The sequence below is a fragment of the Benincasa hispida genome, chromosome 11, assembly GCF_009727055.1.
Source record: "Benincasa hispida cultivar B227 chromosome 11, ASM972705v1, whole genome shotgun sequence".
NCBI classification, from domain to species: domain Eukaryota; kingdom Viridiplantae; phylum Streptophyta; class Magnoliopsida; order Cucurbitales; family Cucurbitaceae; genus Benincasa; species Benincasa hispida.
In genome coordinates this window covers 78,840,572-78,867,353 of record NC_052359.1, presented here as the reverse complement: position 1 = coordinate 78,867,353, position 26,782 = coordinate 78,840,572, and the positions used below count along the sequence as shown (strand labels likewise).

Below are 26,782 nucleotides of genomic sequence, written 5' to 3'. Positions count from 1 at the left end.
TATGCGTATCAGAGCAAGTGATGAAAACCCTAGCCCCGGTAGAAGAGAAACTCAGTCGCCAATTAGTAGGTTAAGGTACGCTGAATAATGAGACTTGGATTCAAGCAGCGGTTGACCGATATCTCCGAACCATCATCGATCGGAAATCTTCCAGCCGAACAGCGATGCACGCAATCGGGTCACAACCAATCGATCCTCAGCATCCTCAACAACCATCTCAGCCGGCGCACGCGATCGGTCTACAGCCGGTAGGCATCTCGACATCGCACAGAATCGCGTCTTCACCAGACGATTATGGTACGTTCCAGTTGCCGGGTCGAGTCAGATCGGTCTACAGCCGGTGGGAATCTCGCGTCGCACAGAATCGCGTCTTCATCAGACGATTTATGCGGCGTGTTCCAGCTACCGGGTCGGGTCAGATCGGCGACGCGACTTCTCGCTGCACAGCAGATCGCCGAGCCGTTCATCCGTTACCCACCATCACAACAGTCTGGGAGCAGCGCTGGTCACGGGTTGCCGAACTTTACTGCTGATGTACTTCCTGGCAGGTAGCGTCTTCACAGCATCATGGTGGACAGTTTCTTCCTCAAGTATATCCGTTCACCCCCAATTTCGAATGGGTGAATCCAGTGAAGAAAATTCCCATGGTATTTAGACAGAAAAAAATTCCAGTATCTGAATTCTCATGGGGAACTCCAACAACAATTAGCTAGTCTTCAGCAACAGATGGTTGCCTGGGAGCCCGATTGAATGGCCATGATTCTCCCCGATGTATTCAGGAAAATCCGGTATCAATGTTTCCTAACCAAACTTCTAATCTTTATCTGGAACAATTGGAAATTCTGCAGGAATGATCACGGGAGAGAAGTTGATATGGCAAAATTACTTTCTCTTGGTCCCAAACCATTAAAATGGGTTCTTGAGGGACGCCATAAGTTTGGTATATTTAACTGGAGAGATACCACGACCGAATCCTTGGGTGATCCCAAGAGCGTGTCTGGAAGGCTGAGGATTCTTTGCTCCGCTCAATGTTAATTAGTGTATGGAACTACAAATCGGAAACCCCTACTCTATTCAGCACTGCCCGGGATATTTGGGATGCACGTCGAAGGTTATATTCGAGGGCGTCAGAACGCATCCCGCCTGTATACTCTACGTAAACAGGTTCACGAATGCAAACAGGGGAGCATGGATGTAACATCATACTTCAGCAAGATGTCGTTGTTATGGCAAGAAATGGATCTATGTCGGGAGATCATCTGGACCTGCCCACAAGATGGAATTCAGTACTCCAAGATAGAAGAGATTGAGCGTGTGTATGATTTTCTTGCCGGACTACACCCCAAATTTGATACAGTTCGGAGTAGAATACTAAGGCAGAAACCAATTCCGTCTCTCATGGAGTATGTTCAGAAGTTAGATTTGGAAGAAGATAAGATCAAGTGCAATGAATGGGCCAAGTGTTATCACTATAGAGTCGCTGCCTTCAGGGCTGAAGTCCACTGGAGCTGATGGTGACAAAGCAGAATAGTAAAACACCCCCAGTTTTGAGCATTGTAAAAACAGTGGCATACGAAGGATCAGTGCTGGAAATTGCCATGGTCGCCCCTCCAAATGGTAAACGTCGCCCTCCGAATGACAAGATCGAGATCTGGGCGTGTTCTAGGGTTGAATCAGATTGAGGGGACTGCACAACCTCAAACACAGTTTCCAGTGACTAATCCTGGGGATTCAGGTACCGTAGGAATCGGAACAAGTTGCTCAATCAGGTAATCCTCAATCCTTGAGTTTCCTTCTGAGGGGAATGAGTTATGGATTCTAGATTCAGGAGCAACCGATCACTTGACTGGCTCATCCGACCGATTTCTCTCATACTATCCAAGTGCTGGAAATGAGAGGATTCGAATTGCGATGGGTCCTTCGCTCCTGTTGCTGGAAAAGGCAACTATCACCATTTCATGGATTAACCCTGCAAAATGTCTTACATGTGCCCAAATCTCTTACAATTTATTATCAATAAGCAAAATAACAAAAGATTTGAACTGTAGAGTTGTTCTTCTCACCAGAATACTGCTTTGTTTCAGGACTTGAGCTCGGGAGGACGATTGGCACTGCCCGAATATGACAGAGGCCTATATTTCCTTTCTACGGATGCTTCCTCCAGAAGCTGTTTAGGACTAGCCTTTTATCTTCTTTTGCCTATATCTGAAACAGATTATTTATTGTGGCATTTTCGTCTTGGACATCCTAGTTTCAATATATGCGATATTTGTTTCCTCATTTATTCCATAATGTGAATGTTTTCTTTCATTATCTTGTGATGTCTGTATACGTGCTAAACAACATCACGTGTCATTTGTTTCTCAGCCCTATAAGCCTACCCAGCCTTTCCACCTGGTTCACAGTGATGTCTGGGGTCCTTCGAACACATACCCTGTCTGGTAAACGGTGTTTGTAACTTTCATTGATGATCTATACCCGACTTACATGGGTATATTCTTCTTGCTGATAAGTCCGAGGTTTTATCTACCTTCAAACAGTTCTATACCACTGTATAACACAGTTTAACACAAAGATTGTATTTCTCGAAGTGACAATGGTCGTGAGTTTGTCAACCACACCTTCCAGGAATTCCTAGTGTCAAAAGGGATCATACATCAAAACTCGTGTGCATATACTCCACAACAAAATGGGGTAGCTGAACGAAAAAATCGCCATCTTATTGAAGGAGCTCGTTCCTTTGATAATTCCAGGCAACTCTTCCTCCGTACCTGTGGGGAGATGCGATTCTTACCACAGCTCATCTAATTAATAGAATGCCTTCCCGAGTCCTAAAGTTTCAAACCCCTCTTGAGTGCTTCAAAGAGTCCTATTAGTCTACCCGTCTTATTCCTGAGGTTCCTCTTCGTGTGTTTGGGTGTACAGTCTTTGTTCATACTCATGGTCCACATCGGACTAAGTTTGCTCCACGAGCTAAAACAATGTGTTTGTCGGGTATCCTCTTCATCAGCGAGGCTATAAATGCCTTCCATCCTTCTTCCAGAAAATATTTTGTTACTATGGATGTCACGTTCCTTGAAACAAACCGTTCTTTCCCGTTAGTCATCTTCAGAGGAGACCACGAATGAAGAGACTAACAATTCCACGTATTCCATACCCATTAGCCTCAACCTTGAGCCTAATCCGGATATTCCTGAATCTGAGGTTAGTTCCCAATATTCCTGGACCTAGTCTACCTAGTCTTGAACCTCATTCGGCTCCTGTTGTTCCTGTGTCGGTTCTTCCTATTAAACAAGTGCCCTGGATAACGTATTATAGGAAGAATCTCAGAAAGGAAATTCAGGAAACCTCTGATGTTCCATCGGAAAGTGTCCAAGCGTCATAACCAGCACAAGTTCAAGATCCCGTTGTCTCAAAGGAAGAGTCTTGAAGAAAAGTCTGGAACCTAGAAAGTGACGAAATGAGCTCAGAGAAGATCTCTCTTATTGAAATAGGGAAAGAGGATAACACAAGGAGTTTACGTGGAAAACCCTAATTCAGGGAAGAAAATCACGATAGAAAAGAACTTATTATTTTATCTTACTTTACAATAGACCCAACCCTAGATATAAATAGAAGAATGTGAAACCCTAATTTAGCAAATATAGTAAAAAGACAAAAATGCCCTTAGGGCTAATTTAACATATTTCAACAAAAATAAAAAACAAAGTCACGTCAGTCAACTTACTGGAGTAGAAGGCATCTTTTCTATCCGCACAGTGTATTAATATCCCTTAATCCAAAAATGCATGAATATTGCTATTCCTCATAACTCATGCAGAAGGGTGGCGATTGAAGATATATGACCGTTTTATCTATCTTAGTGTCCGGTGTGGCAACTTTTCTAATATTGATGTTCTTAAGCTGATGCAGGAACTACGTTTATTTCAGAATCTTAAGGTAATGGTCATAGAGGATATGATATATCTGATACATGTGCAAGGACTTGCTGAACACATTCATTCTACTTTAAATTCCAAATTAACACTGCTCCTTGTAGACATTGAACGGGACCCCCCCAAGGTTCACAATGATCTTTGATTCTCATCTTTTAATTTTTGAGATCCTACATTTACCCTCTTTGGTGACTGCCCTTTGTCTTATTTCCTTCAGATGTTAATAGATGCTGAGAAAAACTCACTGGGTTTGCAGCTAAAATCAATTCAAAAGTTGTTCTCATCTTTATTTTCCCAAGAAGAAATGGAAAGTGACCCATCACCATCTCTTGGGGAAACCTGCACAACAGATACTAGATCCTCTATTCATGGGTTTAGTTCTCAGTCTTCTGTCATTGATCTCAGTAACATTTTGGAACATACTGAAATCACGTTGCCAACTTTAAATGGGTAATTCTTTACTTGTTGAGTACCCCTTAGTTATTCATTACTTCCATAAGACCTCATAAACTACCTAGAGGCATTTTTAAACTTTGTAGTCCCCAGTTAGAGTTGATAGTAGCATTTTAGTTTTTAGGAGGATGCTTGAGTTCTACAGCCACTAAATGAGTCCAGAATCTATTAGATTGCATTGTCCACTTAAATGTTTGGATGTAGTAGTAGTAACTCAGTTTGATAATAGTTGACATTTTGAAGAACATTGGAGAAGTGTGGAGTGAAGCAGATAGAGATGGTAACTTACTCATAAGTAGAGAAACTGACTAGAGACAGAGAGATATTAGGAGATGGAATTTGGATCCTTCAGTAGACCTTTCTGGAAAATCTCTCTTCTCATACAATTAGTTGGAGAAGTGTTTTTGTAGCACTCTTTAGTAAGTAATTCTAGTTGGAGCAGTTTTTGTTAGCTCCAAGGCTTCAAAAGTTTCATTATATCCTGTTTTAAACTCTGACTCTATCAATGAGAATGAATTACCAATTTCAAATGTAAATGAGTTTAAAGAAATCAATTGTAACTTTTGATTGGAAGGCTCTTTTTTTTTTAGGCTTCCTTTTGTTTAGCTCTCCCCAGCCCCTTGGTAGTTATGCTCTGCTCTTTTTTGAATATCTCTTATCCAACATTTCTTATTAAAATGAAAACAAAAAGGAAATCAAATGAGCATTCAATATGATTTGTATAGCATGTTTTAATTTCATTCTTTGATGAAGTGAGTTTATTTGGTCCAGATGGCTCCTTGGCTATCCAATTGTATACCTTTTTGACAAGGAGCACATATCTGAGGCTACTTACAATCTTTCTGCTAAGCCTCTTCACATCTTCAGATTATCAGTTAGCAGGTACTCCGTTTCTAAATTGTTTCCTACCAGCGATTCTAAATTGTTTCCTACCAGCGAAATAATAATATAAGAAAGCTTATTCAAGTAATATTGTTTCAACCCCTAACATGATAAAGAACACTCTTAAAGTAAAAGCAGGAAACAAAATTATTTATGTTGTATAGTCGGATAATCCAATCCTTACTAAATAGCATTTTTCATTCGTGCATGATCACCATACTTGAAATACTGGCATATCCCTTCCATAATTCGAATCTATTAACGGTCCAAAATCGATTTAAAAGAACAATAATCTAGTTGGCTGACAAGTTTGTCATAAGTCTAAAACCCAATTCCAATCCTTAAATTACTTGGGTGACTCAACTGATGGATGCCCTTTTTGTGTTGTTGAGTGACAGTTTGTCACTTTGTAACCAAAATCCTTTCCCCCTCTACCATCACATGAAATGGAGTTGTGAAAACTTGTTGCATACGTATCAGATAAAGAAAAAGATAACTGAAGCTAGCTATTTTCTTAGGATGAGTTTGGAATGGCTTTTGGAATGTTTTAAATATTATTAGCCGATTTATGAAAACAATTTTCAAAATTTCATATGGTTTAGTTAAATAATCAAAAGAAAATTTGAAAGTAAAATATAGATGAACTTATAAAAAAAACTTTAAAAAAACCTTTGAAGTACTTAGAAGAAGAAGCACGATTAAAGTATTTGCAGAAGAAAGGGTTCTTCTAAAAGTACTTTTTCTTACTGAAGTACTTCTAAAAACATTTTTCTCAAGAGGCCGTTGAACTTACTACACTACAGGAGAGGTGCCTCCACGAAAGGATCTCAGCCTGAAGAGCTTCTAAGGTAATTTTGTAAGTTCAAATATCTGACTACGATTATTCGAAATATAGATATTGAATATCTTACTAAATAAATTTGTACAACAGTTTCACAGTGCCTTATGAACTGAGCATGAGAGGGGCGAAGGAGGCATGGGCGGAGGCATTTTTGGGAAGTATGCAGCAAAAGTGGGAGAGATGCAGTCAAGTGTGGGGTTCGTTGAGGATGGACGTCACTGAATGTCATGCACAGGCCATTGTCTTGTAAATTGTGATTCTGGCAATCAAGAAAAAGAAATGAAAGAATTGTAATCTGCACATAAACACTGAATGAAATGGCTTCCTTTCTTGGCTGCCTTTTATTCCAAACTTCGTTTTGCACTCTCCAAACACTTGAAAACTTCACTTTTCCTTTCCGACCTTGTGGTTTAAATATTATTGTTTTTCGAATCTTAGGTTAAAAATTGGACAAAATACAATCTTTGACTCCTATGATTTGGAGTTGGTGTCTATTTGATTGATGATTTTTGGGTTGGTGGGGTGTCTATTTGGTCCATGAGATTTCAAACTTTGGAGATTTGGAAAATAGTTCTAAGTGGTTAAGGTTGACCAATCGATGGGAAACTGTCATAGAGCTTCAGAGTGGAAACTTTTAAATCAGTTGGCGATCTTTATTCATTTTATAATTATACTTTCCTTATGTGCCTTTCCCCTTTTCTTTTCTTCTCTTATACTTCACTTTCTACCAATCCCTTTCATTCCTTTCTCAATATTTTAGTTATCTTTTTTCTTTTCACCCTTCCTCATTTACACTATTTTCTGCTCTTCGTTTTATCTTTTCAAGTATATTCTCTCTCAATATTGAGGTATGAATATGATGTGTGTGAGTGGAGATTTAGCATTGGAAATTTCTGATATGTCTGTTTATATCGTGGGAACTGAGAAGTACCTAAAAAGGTTGATAGTTGTTGATAGTTGATGTAATTGTGGGCAAGATAAGATTCTTTTGTAGTGTTGAAGTTACCTTTTCTTAGCCTTTTCAGCCGAGCTTTATTATCTGTTATGGTGGATGACAGAAACAATGATTTTTTTTTTTTTTTAATGTGTGAGAAATATGATTAAATAAATCAAAACAAGGAAGAAAAGCAATGTTTAAAATATGAATTCAACACATTAACTTGTAAGGTCATGCCCCAAATTAGAAATAAGGGTAAACTTGCAAGTTGAAAATATTGTTGTCCCTTCTACTTGCAAAATTTCAGAAATGAATTGAAAATATTGTTGTCCATTGTACTTGCAAGTTGAATTCAGATGCAACAATCAATCAATTAAAAAAGGTCTCTTTTGGGCAGTATTGTTTCACCTCGATCAAGTTCTTAGCAAAATGGAGGTTTGAGCAGCTGGAGGAGGTTGAGTGGTACACTACAAAGCTTGAACATGCGAGACTGTTCAATCGTTCGTAGCAGAAAACCGGGATTGTATTTCGCATTTTCAAATAGCATTTGGTATCATATTTTGTAAACCCTAGACCCTATTTTACTATGTAAGTATGTTTAAGTTAATGTATTGATGTATGGTTAATTCTAATGTATGAATGTTGTTTGTAAAAGGGGGCTAAGAGTTTAGAAGAAATTATGCTAAGTATGGGAAGAAGCGTGGAGATGGTTTTTTCATGCCATGCGACCAAGGTTATAAAGGGAAAAATGGCTAGGTGTGAAGCTTGCGTTGAGGGATATGAAGAACTTAGTGAAGGCTAAGGTATGCGGGATGCGAGCAGCCAAACATGCCTATGAGAGTGTAAGAGGGGTGCTGAGGCAAGGGTTAGGCGAGCCGCAAGGCACAAGGGATGCGTTGGCTTGAAGGGCGTTGAAGAGTACCATAGAGGCTTTGGAAGATGTTAGTGTGCGGCGAGTGTTAACGCAAGTGTTTATGCCATGAGGGCTGGAGACACGTTGGCTGAGAGAGGGGTCTATGTGATGAAAACTAGTCTATGTGATGGTATTTCAACCTATGCATTGGTCAAGATGCATTGGTAAAAGACTAAAGCACCCAACTTAGTCACTTGGTTGGTGGGCTAAGTGGTTGGATTAGGAGTCCTAAACAAGCGTTAGTGGGCTAGCTATCATCTTAATAAACCATTCGACCATGCAACCTTTGGTATAAAAGGAAGATTGGAATGAGGAGCTCGGTTTGAGAAAATTACCTACGCCAAAGAAAGGAAGTTGCTGCCAAAGTGAAGCTTGAGCAGTGTTGAAGGTGATCTAGGGCTGCCAGAAGGAAATTCCCACGAACTTGAACTGAAGTTTGAAGATTTTCCTAAATGTTCCAAGCTTTCGAATTTCTCGGGTAGATGAAGAAGTTGGATAAATTTTGAGCTTGACAAGAGGAATCATAGGTTCAAATTTTAAGGTAAGGAAGTTAAGATGTTTATGAACAAGTTCTTACAAGGAAATTCTATAAAATAACATTTGGAATTCAAGTTATTAGGGCTAGAAGTTGAATCTGGAAATTTGATGTTTGAATAAGCAGGCAGCTGCATCTGAGGATAAGCACACAGCTGACAAGTGAGGCTATGCACGATGGAATGCAAGCATTGGTTGAGGAGTGTGCGCACAAGGTGAATGCCAGGTTGGAAAGGAAAGGACATCGACCGTGTGCGCTAAGAGGAGTGTTAGCAAGTGTTTAACGCATAGGCACTGTGGGCATGTCCTAGAGCCTAAGTGAACGTACCGTCACTTACGAGCTGAGCGCAAGGTAAAATGTCTACTTATCGTATTGCGATGAAGTATGCTATATGATAAGTATGCTTTACGATGAAGTTTTGTATAAGATGGAAATTGTGAAGGTTGTCTAAGGGTGATGTTAAACTTAAAAATGTACGTTAATCTCAAGAGGGAGCTAATAGTTTTAACCAAAGGTATTTACTTATATTACAGGGAAAATGCAAATCGGAGAATCCTATCATCCTTTGAGGAAGTAGTCTAGGACAGTGAGTGACAAAGTTTATGAATGTTTTCTCATACGAGTTTTCAATGCATGATTCACTATTGAGCTAGTTTTGATGATGTTTTCTTAACAAAGTTCCATGCATGAACTATTAGCCATGCGATGGGTTTTCCAACACATAACATGATTTCTTAAAAGTACTACTCCAATGTATGCGCTTGTATGAAGGTTGATGTGTGGATGCATAGTCCAAACTTTTCTTGAACAATGAAGTTTATGAAGCATGCGTTAACTAACCTTCCTTAACATATGATAGTTTTTCATAATGTATGCGTTTGAGACTTGTTTTATTGGAATGTTTGATGTTTCAAAGGTTGAGTTTACTTTTCCAAAAGATGATTTATGATGCTACCATGAGGAAACCCTATACTGAAGGTTCAAGGTATCTGGGACCTTGATACCTAAGGTATGACGATATTCAGGATATTACCACGTGCACGTAGGTAAGTACTATCAACGCTAAATGTATAAAGATTATTCTACATCGACTAAGGGTTGATGTTGAGAGATTGAGCAAAAGGGTTATCTCTCAATTAAAGTTTAATTAAGAGAATTTTCAATGAAAATATTGATGATGAGTATTCAAGGTTTGAATGTTTTACGTGTTTTCTTATATATGAGAATAATTGTTTTAAACCCTGATGTTTATGGAAGTTGAGGCTTTATTGTTGCTTGATGGTACTTTTAGAAGTAGTCACTCACTGAGTTAGTAGTTCACTCTTTCCAATGTTTTTTTTTTTTTTTTTTTTTCTTTCTTCCAAGTAGCGCTCAGCATCTCAGAGGATAATTGTTTTGCTAGTCTGCCACTCAGTATTCAAGGGTTGAAGTAAAGTTAACTTAGGTTGTTAACGGTTTTCTTTCACATACATACTAGGGACCTAAAATGGTTTTGAGATGGACCACAGTCTGTATATGAGCATGTTAATGTCTTTACGGTTGAGCTTGGATCTGTATATGTTGTTTTGGATAGTTTCTTTATGAGATAGATGTTTATAAATGTTTATCTAATGTCTAAGTTTCTGTTAAGTAGATTGAGGGTTATGGATGGGCAGTTGAATGTGAGGGTTAGCATTAGCTGTCTTCACATCTTCTTCTAGGATAGGAAGGGTTGCTGGGAAGGGATGTAACATATTTAATAACAAAGTTATTACAAATAGGCATGGTAATATATTCATAAATAAAAACATTATTCTACATATTAGGTTGAAATTTGAATTAAGTAATAATAATTATTTATTTATTTATGTTATATTCTAGGCTACGTTTTATATTTTCCAAAAACTTCGAACCACAAAAAAGGGAATCCAGAAATGTTACCAAAAACTTTCTCTTACCATTTCTTGAATTTTCACGGCCCAAGTATCATTAAAACCAGGAGGTTTTCTGTTCTCAAAAATAACAAAAGATACAAAATTGGCAAACCAAATCAAGCTAAATTTCGTTTAGTGGCTCCATTTTAATCAACCATCATAGAAACAGAGCAAGAAAGTTGACCTCTCATTTGTTTGATAACTATTTGATTCTTTATTTTGCATTGATATCTACTTTCTGTAAACACCCCTTCTACTCCTTGATTTGTTTATGTTAATATTTACTTTCTATCAATATTTTAAAGAACCAAGCGGTGTTTTAAAATTAAAATAAATAAATAAATAAAATTTTGCTTTTGTTTTTAAATTGACAAAAAATTCAGCTCTTATTGAGAAAAGATGAAAACCATTATAAAAAAATTGAGAGAAAACAAGCTCAACTTTTAAAAAATCAAATGATTACTAAATAGGATTTAAATTTGGTTTAAATATCGAAGTCAAATTCCGACTAAATGAAACTTAAAAGTTTCAGTAAAAACCAGGTCAAATCTTTTGAAGCAGTTGGCTGTTATAATTTCTGAATATTTTGGTATATATAAACCAACTCTAGTTTTCATTGGATCATACATCTATGGAAAACAAACAGAAAATCAGATTTCCGTCTCATGCCATTTTTATGATTGTATTGGTAGTTCTTGCTTATGAGATTCAAATTTGTTCTGGAAAGCTGAACATGTGCTCATTGTGCTTGATGATATCTCTCCTGTCTGGGAAAAACTAATTTCTATCCTCCCATCATCAGAATCATCTAACTTGTCACTTTCAAAATCTGATTCACTTGTAGAAAAGCAGGAATCTCCAAATCCATCTCCAGTCTCTAATGATTCGTCATCCCAGAAATCGGGATTTCTCTGGTTCGTAACCTCAGATGCTAAGCAAAGAGCAGCAGAATGAGAATCATCCAATTTATTAACTTGATGTTTGTGTGAGTAGTTGTTAGATGGAATGTCTAAGATGGACAACGGATTCCTATCATTTGGGTCCCCATAAAGTGCAACATGCCTGTAATATAGCTCCAGTTCCTTTTCAGCAATGGCAATGAAGCGGCGTACAGACTCGAGGGATTGCTCGTATTTTGACTTTTCTAGTGCCTGCAAGGAGTGAAGCCATTCGTATGATTATTTATAAACGATTTCCTACAAACAGGATCCATTTAAACATTCACATTGAGGATTTAAACATGTCAATCGCTGCAAAGATCGGATAACAAAAGGCAAACAATACCATAACATAACTAGAGATCAGACCAAGTTTGAAACATTTGGGTATTTTCTGTTAAATGAAAGCTTTTATGTACAACAGTCTAATTTCAGGACGTTATTCTCTCATCAAGCTAATCTAAATGACTAAACATGAAAATGAAAAATCTACACAATTCTTCTAGGTATCTACACCAACAGCATGATAGGAAAATTGTGGTTAAAAACACGTGCGGTCCCTAAATTTTCATGAAAATGACAATTTAGTTTATGAACCTTGGTTTAACAATTTAGTCCTTATACTTTCAATTTTGTAACAATTTAGTCTCTAAATTTTAGTCCTTATACTTTAGTATGTAACACTTTAGTTCTTATACTTTCAAATTTGTAACAATTTAGTCCCTAACGTAAAAAAAATTAATCAAAATTAAATGTTAATTTTTATTATTTTATGATGTAGATTTTTTATTATATAAAAATATCAAGTATCTAATTAGTTTATTGATTTACTTGTGCAAGAAATCTCAATAAATCTTAACACTAATTCCTACAATAGGAATTAAATTGTTGCAAATTTTATCGGATGTCCCCGAAGAGACAAATTGTTACAAATTTTATAGTACAAGGATTACATTATTACATAGTAATGTCCAAACACTAAATTGTTACAAAATAAAAAACGCAAGGGCTAAATCGTTACAAACCAAAATTCAAATACTAAATTGTAAGTTCTATGAAAATTTAGAGACTAAAAGTGATTTTTAACCTAAGAAGTGCTAGTTATTGTTAGCCATATCGTACACTAATGTTCTCTATAAAATGTCACAAGATGCAAAATCATAAACTTCCCTCTCTGTTTGTTTGATGTTTTTCCCCCAAGAGAGAGAGACACACACAGAGAGAGGAGCCTCTATAGAGCCATTTACACCACAAAATTCTAACAATCCGAAAACCAAAGAGGCTTGAATTCTCCATTGCTTAAAAAAAGTACAAATTCTCCCAGTCTCCAAGAGGCTTGAATTCTCCCCATTGTTCACACTCCAACAATCTAAAAATAAAAAATATATGCTTACTTGAACTTCACACTTCAACTTCAATACTGTTACTTGACTACACAGCTCACTCCCAAGCACATATTCTACACGAAAATCCAAGTAGTCCTACTGATATTCTCCCTTACTATTATGTCTTAAATAAAGATGCACTAGCCCAGACACTCACATTTTTTTAGAAAAATAAAAGACATCATACAAATAAAAAATACACTGAATATATTATGACAATTAAAAATTTAAGAACTAACCCGTTTCTTAGACAATGTATCAATTGGTGACATAACTTCTGGTTGCACATATTCCTTTCCTCGATAGAAGATAATAGTATCATCACCAATTATCTGTATTGGGATTCCTCCACTCAATCTTGCAATTTCCTGTGCGTACTCATGAACTTGGCCAGGTTTACAAGGCTTGCAAAAAACTTTAACTGTTTCGTGTTTTTTCCAGTGCATGTGCATGTTTAGAATCACACCACCAAAAATTCCTCTTCTTCCAATAGGTACATAATTAGACCTCTTTTGACCCATTTTCTTCATATAAAACCGTTCCTCAGCAGTCAGATTGTGTGGTTTCACTATAGGACCCTGAACTCTAGGAACTTCATACCGCTTTAATCTCTCGACCAGCAACGCCTCCTTAATCCTGGCCTACAACAAAATATCTATAACTATAACCAAACACATATCAAAACTAACTAACATCCATGAAGTTGAAAAATCATCTCTTCTTATCCAGAAAAAATTAATTTGAAAACCATCTTGCTGTAGTTCAGCAGCAGAATAAAGAAATGCTTATGAAGCAACTCTTTCCTTTGAGCAAACTTTGCCAAATAGATTGAATAAGCTAGACTTTAAAATTATAGACCCATATAACATTCTGAAACTGTTCATTTTGGCTTACTTTTTCCAACTTGTGCTTGATTCTCTCTTCTGCATTTGAAAACTTCTGTTTTTTCTTCCCCTTTACACGCAGTTGACGAGGGTCTTTCTTATTTTCTGCTTTTCTTTTCTGCTTCTCTCTCTTTCGCTGCATCTTCAACTTTCTTTTAGTCTTCCACTTATCTTTTTTTGGAGGATCCACTTCATGTGTTTCAAACTTCGGTTTCCCTTGGGATATGACAAGATTCACGGAACCATGGCTTAAATTTCTAAATCCCAACAAAGGTTTTGAGATGTTGGGTAGAGTAAAGTTATTGATTTGAGAGAAAATAGTGTCAGAAACCCCAAGAATTGGTCTGCAACAAGAATATATGGTGGGAACACAGTAAATTTCAACCAGAAAACTCATCCAAAGTTAATCCATGTTCTAAATTCTAAACTATTTCTTCCGAAGTCAAACACAAGCTATTTTCTTCCAATCTCAACCCTGATAGGCTAGGTTAAATTATAAAAGTATCAAAATGAGAGGGAACAGAACAACAAAGAAATTCATCACTAGCGTGGAAAGTCAAAGTAAAAGGAGATGAAAATTGCTGTTCAAAGTAAAAACACATCGATATTCTAATAAAGAAGATGGAAGAAATTTAATTGAATAGTACCTGAAAGACGGTTGGTTCAGAGATGATGATCTGAAAAGCAGAGAAGCTCTGCGAAGATTATGAAACAAAGATTTGGCCATATATCTTTCCTATATCATAGTTCGTTGTCATGCTACCATAATTCCACTTGAATATGCTGCAGAAGACAAAGGAAGCAGTATAGATAAATTTAAGGAAGAACAAAGCATACTCGTGGAAAGTATCTGCAACTCATTAACTCAACACAAAGATTTATCAAAATCCTTAATCAGTCCTTTCATGTACAACTTTCTATTCAAAATCCTTCCACAATGGAAATAAATTTATTTCATAAATAATTAAATAACTTCATACATTAACAGCTCCAATGCAACAGTTTCCATACACGAAATTTTTCGAATTACCTCAGCCGAACCAACAACAATCACACAATCGTATTTCAGTTAAGTGATTGGGTTCCATCAATTTCTGCTTTCCCCTATTTCATTTTAACTAGAACAGCATTTCAATAGGAAAAAAAATACATGAGAAATAAATCCCCATGAGCATTTCTCACTTAAGTTTGAAGATGATCAATCCAGTATTGTTCTCACAATCTTAATTATCACTTGCTTGCAATATTTAACTATGAAACGATATACAAAACTAAATGAAGTTAATACCAGAAAATTTGAGGCAGTTAGGTTTGGATTTAATCCCATTATCTTTACATTTCAGAAGAACCCACCAAAATCCAAATCCCCTTCTTGGATACCCAATTAATCAAATAAAATAACAATGTTCCTCGAACTAAAAAACAAAATTGAAAACCCAGAAAAACTTGTACATGAAGATATCGGTGCTGTCCCTCAAAGAAACAGGAATCCAAAAAATGGGGCGCGAGAGAGAGACCAGGGGCGTGTGAAAGAAACTGATGGCGACAGTGGGAGAGAGAATCAACGGTGGTGTGACTTGTGAGAGAGACCAATATGAAAGAGATAGACGGCGGCGCAGGGAGAGAGACGCGACGGTGGAGTCAGGGGGCTGAGGATTGCGGTGGTGACAATCGGCGCTGAGAATTGCAGAGAGAGAGAGAGGGAGAGCGGAACCCCAAAGCAATCAGCACTTCAGCAGTCGGTTCGAACCGATAGCATTTCAGTTCGATCCGGTCTAATTTTTTAGACCGGTTTGATAATTTTTCTTTTATTTTTTATTTTTAAGAATTAGACATGTTTCTTTACCCCTGGAAAGTACAGATACTCCTAATTGTGTAGAGATACGTCCACATATTTAATACGTGATTTGAAGTATCTGATTTTTTTTATTTTTATTTTTAATTTCCAGATTCGTGTATCTGCTTCCAGAGGATACGTGGGTCAATTTTCTGTTACAAATTTAAGTCCAACCATTTAAAAAACTCAACCTACAATTCATTTTATTTTAATGCATGTTTAGGAGTGATTTTAAAATCATCAAAAATCACTTTTTTTATTTTTAAAATCACTCGAAAATACAATGTTAATTACTCAAAATTAATTTAATTTTTAATTTTACACTTTTAAATGCAATTTTCATATCATCAAAATTAGTTTTTAAAGAATTAAACTATTTCATGAAAATGACAAAAGTGATTTCAACCATTTTAAAATTACTTTAAAACATAAAAGTCCACTTAAATTGAGCAATCTAAAATAAAATAAATTAAAAATGATAAAACATAAAAAAATTAAAAAAAAAAACCGAAACGTAATTAAATCTTCATTCTTCCTTTCTCTTTCACTATTTAAATCATGATTCACATCTCCTTCATCTTCAACTTCATTATTCAATCTTTATCTTCTACTTCTTTTCTACCATCTACTCTAGTCACTCAATAATCACTCGACGTTACTAGATTTTTTTTCAAGTTTTCATTCTCTTCTTGAATCTATTCTAATCTAACTTAAAATATGTATTATAGCAATTCATTAAACATTATGTATATATACACAATGTATCGTCGTATCGTATCGTATTTGTATCATGTATCCGTATATGTGTTTGTGCTTCTTAGCTCTACCCTTTTTCTAATCATGTTTTTGTCTTCTCTAATCTTTAATTCTTAGTCAATCTTTTTCAAAAAAAATATTTTTTTTTGTTTTTTTTAAAAGTTTTTCGATGCTTGAATTTTGAAAATACTCTAAAAATTGCGATCTCATTGATAATTTTTTGTTTTTCATTTTTTCTAATTAAATCTATAAACATTTATTCCATCTTTAAATTTCTTGTTTCTCCATCTATTTTTTTTTAATCATTATTTTCAAAAATCAAGATAAATTTTTAAAGCTAAAAAAATAATTTTTGTAAACTTGTTTTTGTTTTTGAAATTTAGTTAAAAACTCAATTGTTTTATTTAAAAAAAAAAAAGAAATTAAGAGAGATAAATTTAAATTTTAAAAATATAAAATAAAATAATAAAATAATTACTAAATCAGGTCTGAATAATTATTAAACCGACACCAAACTACTGACATTATCCCCAGCACATGCTTTCTAATGCTTAGAGCTGAGGCTCAGAAGTGAATCATATAAGCTCAAATCACTTCTCACTCTTACATATAAATGTGTTTTTGTGGAGAAAAAAAAAGCTTAAGAATAATAATGCATATAAAGTCCTATTCAAACAGTTGGCAGCTCCATGAACTACTTCTATCAATATATGTTTTATATATTCATTGTTGAATGTTGAGTAAGTTAACATTTCTATTATATCATAAGAAGTTTACAAAATATAAAAGATAAGGAGAAAAAATGTCGATAATGTGAATACAACATAAACAATAAATATGTTAATTCATTTAAAAAATGTATAAAATCAAGCAGGACTCGATTGACATATGAATGTGATGATAATCATGGAATTTGTAGTTCAAATCTCATCATCACCAATTGTACTAAAAAAACCTTGTTTAAAAGACCTAAAATGTTTATTTATCAATTTAAATATGCTTTTTTTAATAATATTTTCAGAAATTTTCATCACGTCAACATTTTTAAATTGAGATATCAACATTTTAAACATTGCTTATAATCCTCATTTGTCACTATTCTTGTGTCACTTTAATCACTTATGTCCTTAAAACCTTTTGGCTTTATAAAATGAACCTTTTTTGGTAGGCCATTTATTCATGCTTTCAATTTTGGGATATTGAAATTGACAAAGAAGACAATAAGGATCTACAGTCTACATAACTCTATAATACTATAATATTGTTTAAAATTAAACATTAACTCTCGTGGCTTTATTTTCTACTTTACTAGTAAAAAAAAACTTCATATCAATAAAGATAGTTGTCTTCACACGAATGTCTTTGATAGAATTATTGTTAGCTTGGACTCTCGTACATATTTTCTATTTAATTATTGGTTGACTTAAGTCAACTTCAACTTTGCTAGGCCCTACGAGGAAAAGAGCCGCCATTGTTTTAGGTCATGATAGTGTCTTTGTTTGAGCCAAGACCTCAATTATGCCAAAAATTAAACTCCAATTACGCCAAAAATTAAAATCCAACCCCTAATACTTTGCTCAATTTTCTTAAATCCTCTACAAAATAAGAAATTATTTCAGGAGGTTGTCACATGTAATGATCGACTGTTTTATTTTTCCATCATAGAATACGTAAAAGAAACTATAAAAGTACTTAATTTTATTTAGGAGATCGAACTGTGATGAGAATTTAATTAATCTAATCCTAAAAAGCGAATAAAAGATAATATCGAGGTGAGAACAAACAAAGACACGTCCTAGGGTCATGGTCTCATTGATGGATTAATCAGATCAATTGTTTATGCCTTAGATTGATTTTATGCAAATTATAGATCTAAGAGTTTTTAGTTCAGGTTTCCTTTTTTGAGTTTTACCCTATCTAACACCTAATTATCAACTCACTTTCATGTAATTGATTAATTAAGTGCAGCATTAAGATTCTCTATTTTTTATCTTTATTAATCTTCTATCACTTTCGTGCATATTCGATTAACAATCTAACATGCTAGATATAACCCAATGCCCTCTCTCTCAAGCTAAACACTAAGTAATTATCATCCAAACAATGGTCAATTGTTTGAAGCAATAAACATAAACATGCCAAAATAATCTATGCAATAAATCAATTCCAAGAAACAACCAATATAGTCTAAAACAATCCAACAACAAAAATCATAAACCCTATAGCTACAAATCAGTCACTCATTGGTACAACATAAATATAGAATATTCGTAATGTATCCAAACTCAAAAACAAAAAAAATAAAAAGGGAAGAAGATGAAAGCCAGATTCTTGACTGTCATCCTTAAATTCAGAATCACAACCCAACTATCTCTTCAAATCTTCGTTCCTATGAAGCTCCACAATGTTGTCTCTATCCAGATCTCATTCCCCGGTGAAGGCCTTGACGAAGTTTAATAAAAAAAAAAAAAAATCTAAAAAGAACCTCCTCTAAAATACAGCAAATGAACTTAAAATAAGTAGTTTGTCACAGTGTTGTAACACTCTTTAAAAATCGTGTTTTGGACTTTCTAAGGTTGCCTTTCCATGACGCGTAAATAATGATGGAAGATAGTAAGAGGCTTCTAATGGTGGGCTAAAGATAGCGGACAATATAAAATCTGCACAAAAAATCTCTTGGGAACGTGCTCGTGCTGCCCTTGCTCTACACTTTTTAGCCCTCTTTTGACTTTTTCTTTGGCCTGGGTCGAAGTTTGACTGTTCTAAGAGATATTTTTATCTTTTTTACTCCAAATTTGGCTCGTTCTACTCCAAGTGCTCATTTCCTATAAAATAGATAAATAAAGCAATAAAGAGCCCTTTTATGCGATAAAACCGACAAAGATCTAAGCCTAAGAACACACTTTTGAGGTGTATTTCAGGTACTCCAACTTTGATTATGTTAGAGGCTAAGACAAACGAAGATCCACTTCAGGCTATATTTATATGTTGGCTAGTGGAGCTATATCTTAGAGAAGTGTTAACCAAATACTCATAATTTCTTCCACAATGGCAACAAAATTTGTGGCGTGTTATGAGGCATCTCATGGAATATGGCTATAGAATTTTATTATAGGACTGTGTATTTAAAGGATGTTGAAAATCCACTGAAAATTTATTGTGACAATAAATCGATGGTGCTTTATTCTAATAGTAATAGAAGCTCGACTATGGCTAAACATATAGACATCAAATTTCTAGTTGTGAAGGAAAGGGTCCAAAGTAGACACATATCCATAGAGCACATTAGTACAAATTCAATACTAGCAGATCCACTAACAAAGGGATTACAACTTAAGATCCTTCATGAGTATATTGCTCGTATGGGGGTGTTTTACATTAGGATATCATGTTTTAGTGGGAGTTTATATCTTTCATTTTGATTTGGACATATTTATTATGGAATTTTGGATAATTATTATGATCATAAATTAAGTCCCTTTAATATGTCTTATTTTGTTGAAATTTTGATTTCACTCAAGTAAGGAAAGACAAATTGAAAATAGGCATGTATGTATCACATTACATGTAGTTTCCATGCTATATATCCATTATTCAATCCATGCCATTTAGTTATATTGGTATTGTGACTATTGATGGGTTTAGTTACTTTTAATTATAACGGAAGCCTCTTTAATCCTTACTAATATAGTTAATGGACAAAATTGCTTAAGTTAACTCCTTCTGAGATAGCAATTTTTTCGCTTATTATGTCAAACACCGATAGAGTAAACTAACATGCAGCGAAAGAAATTAGAATCAATAAGCACTAATTACACTTAATTTGAGTTCTAAAGAATGTATTGAAACTGTCATTAAAATATGGTTTCATAAGAATATTACCTTTGATGTAATTCTTCAAATTCTTGCTCCTCAGCACGAAATTAATCTTTAAATGTTTAGTAAACCGCCAAGAAAAACTTCTCTACTATCCTCTAACTTGGATTAAGAGGTGGGATCTCAAATTGAGGTCAATTTGGTAAGGGATGAGGAGGGTTATCAGAGAGAAGAGTAGAATTTCAGGAAAAAAAAACAAAAACTCATATTCACGGCCATGAAATTCACAATAATTTAACCATGAAAAACATGCAAATCCTTGAGCTTCAACTCATTGACACCTCAAGGAGCTGATCATTAGTGGGTTAGGTGTTTGACTTGGAGGAATCCACTCCATTTGAAGATGTAAAATTGGAAAACTCCACTCAATAGTAGAATTTTCCAAATTTTGCTTTTCAATTTCTTCAATTTTAATCTAATTTTCATTAAGATTAAAATTAAATATAGAATCAAATCTGAATTTGATTTTTAAATTGAAAAAAAAAACAATATATTTAAATAATTAATTAAATAATAATTTAATATCAAATATTCAATTAATCAAACACCTAATTTATACATAAATCCTATTCATGCAATTCAATATTTAAATATTTTAATCTCTCCAAATTTTTTTTTTAATTTCTACAAAATTAAACATTTTAATTGTATCAAATACAATTCATTAAAACCCTAATTGAGTTTGCACACTTCAATTCAAAACCCTAATTTCGAATTTGAACATTTCAAATCGGCTTAATCACTAATCCAAGATATAATTTACGAGCTAGTAGAGGGATCTTATGGACTACAGATCATGAGCTCCATCGATTTGAGATTAATTAGCTAAAAAACTCTTTAGGCCGAAATAATCAATATTCATTAACTATCAAGATACACCACTATAGCTCAATGATTGCACTCTCCTCAATGTAGATATATTTTTGTCCACTTTAACTATGATTAGTAAGTTGACCCTTCACAGATTGTTCGTATTCACAGCTAGGTCAAAAAAACTGTTTTACCTCTGTAAATACATCTTGCTCCTTAAACTCCCACTAATCCTCCATTGAATAATTGGTTTATCGTCTAATTTATAAACCATGTCCCTCGCGATCATGAGAGGGTGGGGCTCCATTGTTCAAAACTAGGAATCAATGCTTAAGAGAATAACCTATCTGCTAACCCTAAGTCGGGTAGAAGTGAATTCCATCTTGCAAAATTATGTCCCCATCTATCTATCTAGTCTTATCCCCAAAATGGGAGGCTTATTAAGCAATATTGTTAGACTACTCTCACCTATAAACATCAAAGAATATTCCCGAATAAACAAGAGTTCATAGTTAGCTCAGGATTAAGATCGAGTTACTTTAGGTCATTGAATTTAAAATAGCCAGTTTTAATAGTAAACAATCGTTATAAAGAAAAATGACTGTTTCGAGGTCCAGTCTTATGCAAAACTCATTGCATAGGATGTTCCACCTCTCATCTCTCTCCACATAAATGATTTTGGGATCACATCATTTGTATCAATATGCAAAATGGGCCGCACCCAATAGTGTCACCAGGATGAGATACCCAATCTCATCCATATACTTATAGACTATTTTGGCTATATACTAAAACTTGACCCTCTTTTATGTCGCCACATAAAGTTTCAAGTATTCATAATATAGTCATGGATTCATTTATTGGATTTTTATAACATAATGCAATATCAATAACAATTTATTGAATAAAATACTCAATAAAACTTTTATTGATAAATAGAAAATGTTAACAATATTTACGAACTGTAAGTTTCAGAACATTCCCAACAAATAGATTATTAAATGACATATGTGGTCCAGTGGGAGATTGTTGGAAATTTTTTATGAGGCCCCACATGTCCAAATTTTTATTCTTATTATTGCTATCTCATTTAATAAAAAGAGAGTTAGATACTATTGGGATTGGTGTCCTAAATTTCCTTGTAATATTGTAGTTTGTAAACTTTGTATAAACATATTGTTGTTAATAAAATAGTTATTTTATAAGCATATACTCAATCCAATAAACTAAGATCCGAGGTTATTGCATGTAATTTAAACAAGAATGTAGAGACATACAAGTGGATCTTGTTTAAATAATAACCTAAATGGTCTTTAATAGATAGATAAGGCGGTCATTTGATTTGTGAACTCCTAGTCATGAAGGAGATCCTTTGATTTGTATGGTTAAGAGTGGCCAGATTGCCAACTCAACAAGCCTACCATTTTAAGGATTCGTCTGACTGTAGAGTTGGGAACGTAATTACACAAGACGAAATTCACTTCTTCCCCGATGTAGGAGCAAATAGATAAATTGCACCCTTAAGGGCTGATTCCAGATTTTGAACATAGTGGCAACACCCTCTCCTGGCCCGAGAAGGACTTGGTCATAGTTGGACTATGATTTATTTATTGTTCATTAGAGAAATTAGTGGTACTTAAGAAGGTAGATGTAAATATAGGGGCAAAACGGTGATTGTTGGGGTTGATGCCCTAAACTCTCGTAGGGTCTTATAGTTTGTAAACACCTGTATGAACAAATTCTTGTGATGTAATTGAAGGAACTCTTATACAATAGTACCTCTGCGGAAGCGGATCGTTCCAAATTCATTGTGACAGAATTACCACATTTACATTCTAATATAATAGATATGCAATATACTACAAATTACCGACATGCTTTGTGAACTAAATAACAAGAGAACAAGAAAACGTACCGGTCGAAGAACTTTTCTTCACCAAAATCTCGCTCTCGAACATGGATTACTTCTCTGGCTCCCACTGGAACGTCCAATCAATCGTTCACCAAATCACCAATCGTCTACCCACGAACGGCCTCCACACGAATGCAAGAAATGGAGATGACACTACCACTTAGAACCCCTCAGTATTCTTGATGTGAGAATCCCAGAGGTGTGGGCTCTATTGGAATTTGATAGAGGGAAAGAGGAAAGGAAGATCGTATACAACGACCAAGCAAGTGGGAGAATATCAGGTCTATCATATAGATCATGCTTGATTGTTTAAAAGAAGGTACACAATTGTTTAACAAATAGGTTGTGATCGTATAGACGATTTTTTAGTAATCGCTCAAGCGCGCGATTGTTTAGCTATTTCTACGCGATCGTTTAGAAAGAAGCGCACATGTATATGATCGTGTACAAACTTTGAGCTATCATATAGTCTCTGGGTTTCCTATGCGATAGGTTGTATACACAACGTGAGCGAATTCTCTGATCTCTTGCAAAATGAAAACGATTTTCATTTTATTCTTCAGTTATGAAAACTGAATCTAACCTCCCACCATCACACTGTTACAGAGAAAACACTGGCACAATTATCCCATAATTGTCCAATTAAAAATAATAAATATAATCATATTATATTTATTAACCTATAGTTTAACATCACATATAAACCATAGTGTTTTCTCCTCTACTAGATATAAATCATATTTATATCCATTTTCCTCCAATTAATGTACTTCATACATAAAGTCAATCATATCATATATAATTAACCAATTCAATCATATCATATATAATCGAACTCTCTCTTGTCAATTTGAACACTTCAAACTGACCCAAAAACTGATTCTCAACTTGAATCCATTGAGCTACCAAGGAACCTTATGATCATATGGCTCGAAGCTCCAACGGTACGTAAATAGCTGACTAAACTCTTTAACCATGAGATCCACCATCCGTTAACTGCCAGGCATTCCACTAAAGATCGACAGCTGAACTCTTATTACCATAAATAAATTTTTGTGTCCATCGGATATAACCAATCAACAGTATGATAACCCTTCACAGATGCTCGTAAGTACAGCTGGGCCAATTTATCGTTTTGCCTCTGTAGTTACATCTAACTCCTTAAGTATCACTGATCCCTCTAATGAACAATACAACATAGTCCTACTATGTGTGGATACCTCTCGAGCCATGAGAAGGTGTGTGGCACCACATCGTTCAAGCTTCAGAATCAACCCTTAAGGGAGCAATCTATCTACTTACCCCTGTGATAACAGGCAGAAATGCACGTTATTATAGTGCTAAGTTCTTAAACAATGTTGGCTTGCATTGATAAAATATGTTAGATTGCATCCAAAAAGTATTAAGTTCATAACATTGCGGTCGCATGCGTTCATCGCATAGAAACAGTTAATTTTTGTATTTTTATGCAGAATATGCGTTGACGCAAGGCAAAAAGCGCGATCACAAGAAATCAATAGTCGAGTGCAGCATTACTGCAAGGCTTTACGGTGATTTATGCTCACAAACATCTGCTCAAGAAGGATTGTCGCATAGAGCCGGCGCAACTTGGTGGGCGCATCTGGGTGAAAGGCATAATTAATCACGATGGGACAGAAAGCTAATGATGGTTGAATCCGAATTAAGTTAACAAGCCGCTAACGATAACAAGTATACTCGGCTTTTCGGTGACAAATATTCGGTGCATCAGTCACAGAATTAAAGCCATCCCATCTGTGCAATCATAAGAGAGAAGCTACCTTTCACCCCAAAGGCTCTATAAATATCGAAGGCAACCTTCAGAGTTCTTTTTGTTCATAGTTTAGCCTTGTCCATAGTTTTCCTTTTCATTTTAAGGCAGAAGCGAGAGAAGGAGATTGTGCCGATAGATCATTCTGGTGAACTTGGGAGAGTGCCAGAAGCTTCAAGATCAGAGAGGGGGCCAGCTCCTGAAGCAGGAATATCTTTTGAACCGAATAGAGTTGACAGTGTAAAATCCTTGGGAAGCAAGGGATTGCTACTAGGCTCTCTATCCTTCTCTTCCATTGTTATTTTGTACTCAAACTCATTTATAGAAATAAATTTACTTTTCTATATTTGTTCACTCTCTGTTTATTACGCATGAGTAGCTAAATCTGTTGAATGGGTTGAGAAGCACTTAGCTAGCATAATTGGGGATCTTCATTCTATGCGATTATCTTGTATTATGTATGCTTCATTTGTCCATTAGAGATACTCGGGAGGGTAATTTAAGGACAAGATCTAGGCTTGGAAAAGTCAAGTTAGAATCTAAGCTCGGGAGAGTCAGATTAGAAAGCATAATCAAGAGATAAGAGCTTATGGATAAGCATTGTTTGCTATTAACACATCGCATGCATCCTAGAGATAGGATATGATTGTGTGCTATCACCTTATCTTTATGTGCATCTTACATCATCGCATAGGAAAAGAGTAGAGACTTAGGAATAAGCTCTAGGGACACTTTTGCATTCAACACATGCATCCTAGACTTAGGAGCACCGCATTTGCATTGAAAAATGATTTATTGTTGCATGAGTGTAGCATCATCGCATAGTCTGACACATTCCCAGGTAATGCTAGTTAAAGACCTTCTCAACTCGTTCATCCGCATACTCAGTGAATCTATCGTATTATCAAACTTTTCTCAAATCAGTCGCATTTATTTATTTCATTACCGTAACCAACAACACCAAACAACTATTTGAGTTATCGATTACCACAAAGTCTTCGTGAAAAATTATCATCGCATATTGTTTTCCCAAGTCCCTGAGTTCGATCCTGGACTTACCAGGAAACTCAGTGGGGTTTATATTTTGATTCCACTCAGAAAACTTGTTGCTCAACGCAATTCCATCACCGCATTTCATTCCATATTTTCACCTCATAAAACAATGCATCACGTTTTTGGCGTCGTTGACGGGGACTTCAGCAAATCATTGTGCTAACGGTGATTTTTCTGATTTCTTTGCAGCTCTCAATCTCTGGCGAATTACGACCCGAAGATTGAGAGAACACTTCAATGCAGACTAAGAGACAACCGCCAATAATAAGAAAGAACACCAAGAATGGCGGAACAACCGGAAGAAAGGGCCGCAAATGCGAACAATATTATGGCCAACACCATCCTTCTGGTGAATGACCACAATAGACCCATTCAGGACTATGCGTCGCCCAACCTCTACGATTTCTCTCCAGGAATCATGAGGCCAGCGTTAGACAGATCGAGGTTTGAAATAAAGCCAGTAATGTTGCAGATGATCCAGGCTGCTGGGCAGTTTGGAGGAAGGCATGGCGAGGAATTTGCAACACTTTTGTGTTCCCAAACATCTCTACCAAAGAAGTTCGATTAACTTTGTTTCCATTTTCTCTGTGTTATCAAGCAAGAAAATGGGCGCATTCCCTCGAGCTGGGAGAGATCACTTTGTGGGAACAAGTGGTGGAAAAGTTTATGAAGAAGTATTTCCTACTAACTAAGAATACTAGGAGAAGGAAATTAATAACAAATTTTGAACAAGAAGATGACGAATCGCTCAGCGAGGTTTAAGCGGTTGGTAAGAGACTATCCACATAATGGCTAACTAGACTGCCTGCATATGGAGATTTTTTACCAAAGACTGAACCCTGCTTCGCAGACCGCTGCCAAGGCGACAGTAGTTGGTGGTCTGCTTGATAAAAAACATGAGAAGGCAAAGAGTATACTTGATTTCATTTCCAATAATCATGAGGATTGGCAGGAAAACGATCAGAGATTAAGAATAAAAGATAATGATGTAAACAACGGGGCCATCACATCCCTGCAAAACTAGATGACTGCGATGATGAGTTTGATTCAAGGCATCGCAATTAATAACACGGGAGCAAAGAAAGGGCAGGTCAATGCAATTGCTCAAACGACCGCAAGTTGTGTCATTTGCG

The 26,782-nt window shown here is 35.5% G+C and overlaps 2 protein-coding genes across 6 annotated transcripts in view; one reads left to right on the top strand and one right to left on the bottom strand.

The window, feature by feature from the left end:
- Positions 1–6,605, top strand: part of LOC120090945 — an 11,158-nt gene extending 4,553 nt beyond the window's left edge. Inside the window, exons 3-7 of one of the 4 annotated variants that reach the window (XM_039048656.1) lie at positions 3,931–4,062; positions 4,153–4,385; positions 5,160–5,270; positions 6,023–6,118; positions 6,202–6,605. In XM_039048656.1, coding sequence (XP_038904584.1) covers positions 3,931–4,062; positions 4,153–4,385; positions 5,160–5,270; positions 6,023–6,118; positions 6,202–6,361 — 732 coding nt within the window. In that variant the 3' untranslated portion in view covers positions 6,362–6,605. Of the gene's footprint in view, positions 1–3,912; positions 4,063–4,152; positions 4,386–5,159; positions 5,271–6,022; positions 6,119–6,201 lie in introns of all 4 variants that reach the window. The other 3 variants (XM_039048658.1, XM_039048657.1, XM_039048655.1) reach the window with 3 other exon arrangements.
- Positions 6,606–10,959: 4,354 nt separating this feature from the next.
- LOC120089706 (CRM-domain containing factor CFM9, mitochondrial) lies at positions 10,960–15,352 on the bottom strand. Of its 2 annotated transcripts, none has more exons than XM_039047072.1 (5): positions 15,069–15,352; positions 14,264–14,399; positions 13,627–13,960; positions 12,972–13,373; positions 10,960–11,560 (listed from the first exon to the last, which is right to left on the bottom strand). In XM_039047072.1, exons 2-5 carry the CDS (start codon positions 14,341–14,343, stop codon positions 11,084–11,086), a joined length of 1,293 nt encoding a protein of 430 aa, XP_038903000.1. In that variant the 5' UTR covers positions 14,344–14,399; positions 15,069–15,352; the 3' UTR covers positions 10,960–11,083. The 2 variants fall into 2 exon arrangements, with proteins under 2 accessions (XP_038903000.1, XP_038903001.1); XM_039047073.1 differs by having other exon boundaries at positions 15,134–15,352.
- Positions 15,353–26,782: the final 11,430 nt, after the last annotated feature.

Coding starts and splice junctions, on each gene's coding strand:
- LOC120089706 (XM_039047072.1), bottom strand. CDS start 14,343: ATGGCCAAATCTTTGTTTCATAATCTTCGCAGAGCTTCTCTGCTTTTC. Junction 13,374..13,626: donor TCAAGCACAAGTTGGAAAAA/GTAAGCCAAAAT, acceptor ATTTTGTTGTAG/GCCAGGATTAAGGAGGCGTT. Junction 11,561..12,971: donor ATACATTGTCTAAGAAACGG/GTTAGTTCTTAA, acceptor CACTCCTTGCAG/GCACTAGAAAAGTCAAAATA.